General features: G+C 40.1%; 1 protein-coding gene across 1 annotated transcript in view; it reads left to right on the top strand.

Moving 5' to 3' along the window:
• LOC103379566 (cytochrome P450 2B6-like) overlaps window positions 1–1,559 on the top strand; it is an 8,395-nt gene that overhangs the window by 5,109 nt on the left and 1,727 nt on the right. The window contains exons 9-12 of the mRNA XM_025056300.1: window positions 12–119; window positions 323–485; window positions 804–956; window positions 1,112–1,272. Of these exons, the coding sequence (XP_024912068.1) occupies window positions 12–119; window positions 323–485; window positions 804–956; window positions 1,112–1,272 (585 nt within the window). The remainder of the gene's footprint in view (window positions 1–11; window positions 120–322; window positions 486–803; window positions 957–1,111; window positions 1,273–1,559) is intronic.

The raw sequence follows: 1,559 nt of genomic DNA, 5'->3' as shown, positions 1-1,559 counted from the left end.
TCATCCTTCAGTTCAAATGTCGGAGGCCCACGAACTTTCCTCCAGGACCTGCTGCTCTTCCTCTGCTGGGGAACCTTTTAAACCTGAACCTGGCGAACCCACTGGAAGACTTTGAAAAGGTAAGACGAATTTGCATGGAAGAGTTCTATTTTAACACTATTCAGTTTTGTTTGTAATTGTTAACCTTGCTTGTTTTGTTTGTTTGTTTGTTTTTTACTGAATTTTTCAATATAAATGTAACAATTTTGGAGTTAAAATAATTATCTTTTAATCATGAATCTTTACTTTTAACTAAAGTCTTATTTCCTTCGTTTTCTCTCAGCTGAGGAAAACCTATGGAGACATCTACAGCTTATTCCTTGGCCCCAAACCAGCTGTAATGCTGTGTGGGACAAAAGTCATCAAGGAGGCTCTGGTCAACAAGGGGGCAGACTTTTCTGGACGACCCCAAGATCTGCTTTTCAATGATGTCACTGGAAGGAAAGGTAGATGTTTGGTAGTTTGTATCAGGTTTGACGGGGTGAGAGTGTAAATGTCAGTGACACCAATGATGCAGCTACGTCAATGCTGCAAATATTGAATGAAATGCAGAAAGTTGTTAAAAAATGGTTTTTCGGCCTTTTATCACAGCGCACCATCACTCGTACTTAAGGGTTTTAATTCACTTTTAATTGTAAAGTTTGTGCACATGTATGCATGTTTCTATTCTATTCACTCTACTCTGTACATTTTCTCCTGTAAATAATCAGATTATTGATGTAAATTTTTTTTTTAGCTTTTTTTTATTATTATTTTTTATTTAGGAGTGATTCTGGCAGACCACGGAAAAGTTTGGAGGGACCATCGACGCTTTGCACTTATGACCATGAGGAATTTTGGCCTGGGTAAGAATTCCATGGAAGAGAGAATCCACACTGAGCTGCAACACACCATTGAAGAACTGGAACAAAACAACGGTGAGTTAGGTTGAGAGCCAGTCTTACATACATACCACAAGAGGGAGCCCAAGAACCATTGGTTGTACCTCTACCATATCTTCAGAACCACGGTCCTTTTAATGCTTTTGTCAATGTAAATATTTTGTATTACGTACATGTTTTTTATCCTACAGGTAAAATCCTGAGTCCTCAGCACATGTTCCATAACATTTCCTCCAACATCATCTGTCAGGTTCTGTTTGGAAAACGCTACAACTATGGTGACAATTTCATCAAAGAGATTGTTCGGTGTTTTACAAAAATTGGAAAACTGGCTAATGGACCGTGGCAAACGGTGAGGGTTTATGTCATTGATCAGGTCATAGGAATAAACTGCACTATTTCCTAGAAAACTTTAACTGGAAGATATTATTGAAAGAAGATGAAATGGCTGGTCATTGGTGTGGAACCCCAGGGTTCACCTCCTGGGCAAGTTCAAATCCTGGTTAGGGTGGTTGGTACCTTCCAGTGGACTCACCACCCACAGGAAAGTTTGGGGGGTTGGTACGGTGCAGTGGGATTTGAGTGGAAACTGCTGCCCCCGCGACCTGGTAACGATAAGTGGATGAAAATGGATGGAAG

The sequence above is a fragment of the Cynoglossus semilaevis genome, chromosome 6 (genome assembly GCF_000523025.1).
Source record: "Cynoglossus semilaevis isolate Cse_v1.0 chromosome 6, Cse_v1.0, whole genome shotgun sequence".
Classification (NCBI taxonomy): Eukaryota; Metazoa; Chordata; class Actinopteri; order Pleuronectiformes; family Cynoglossidae; genus Cynoglossus; species Cynoglossus semilaevis.
The sequence above is the reverse complement of the archived record's forward strand: the minus strand, read 5'-3'. Positions and strand labels throughout refer to the sequence as shown.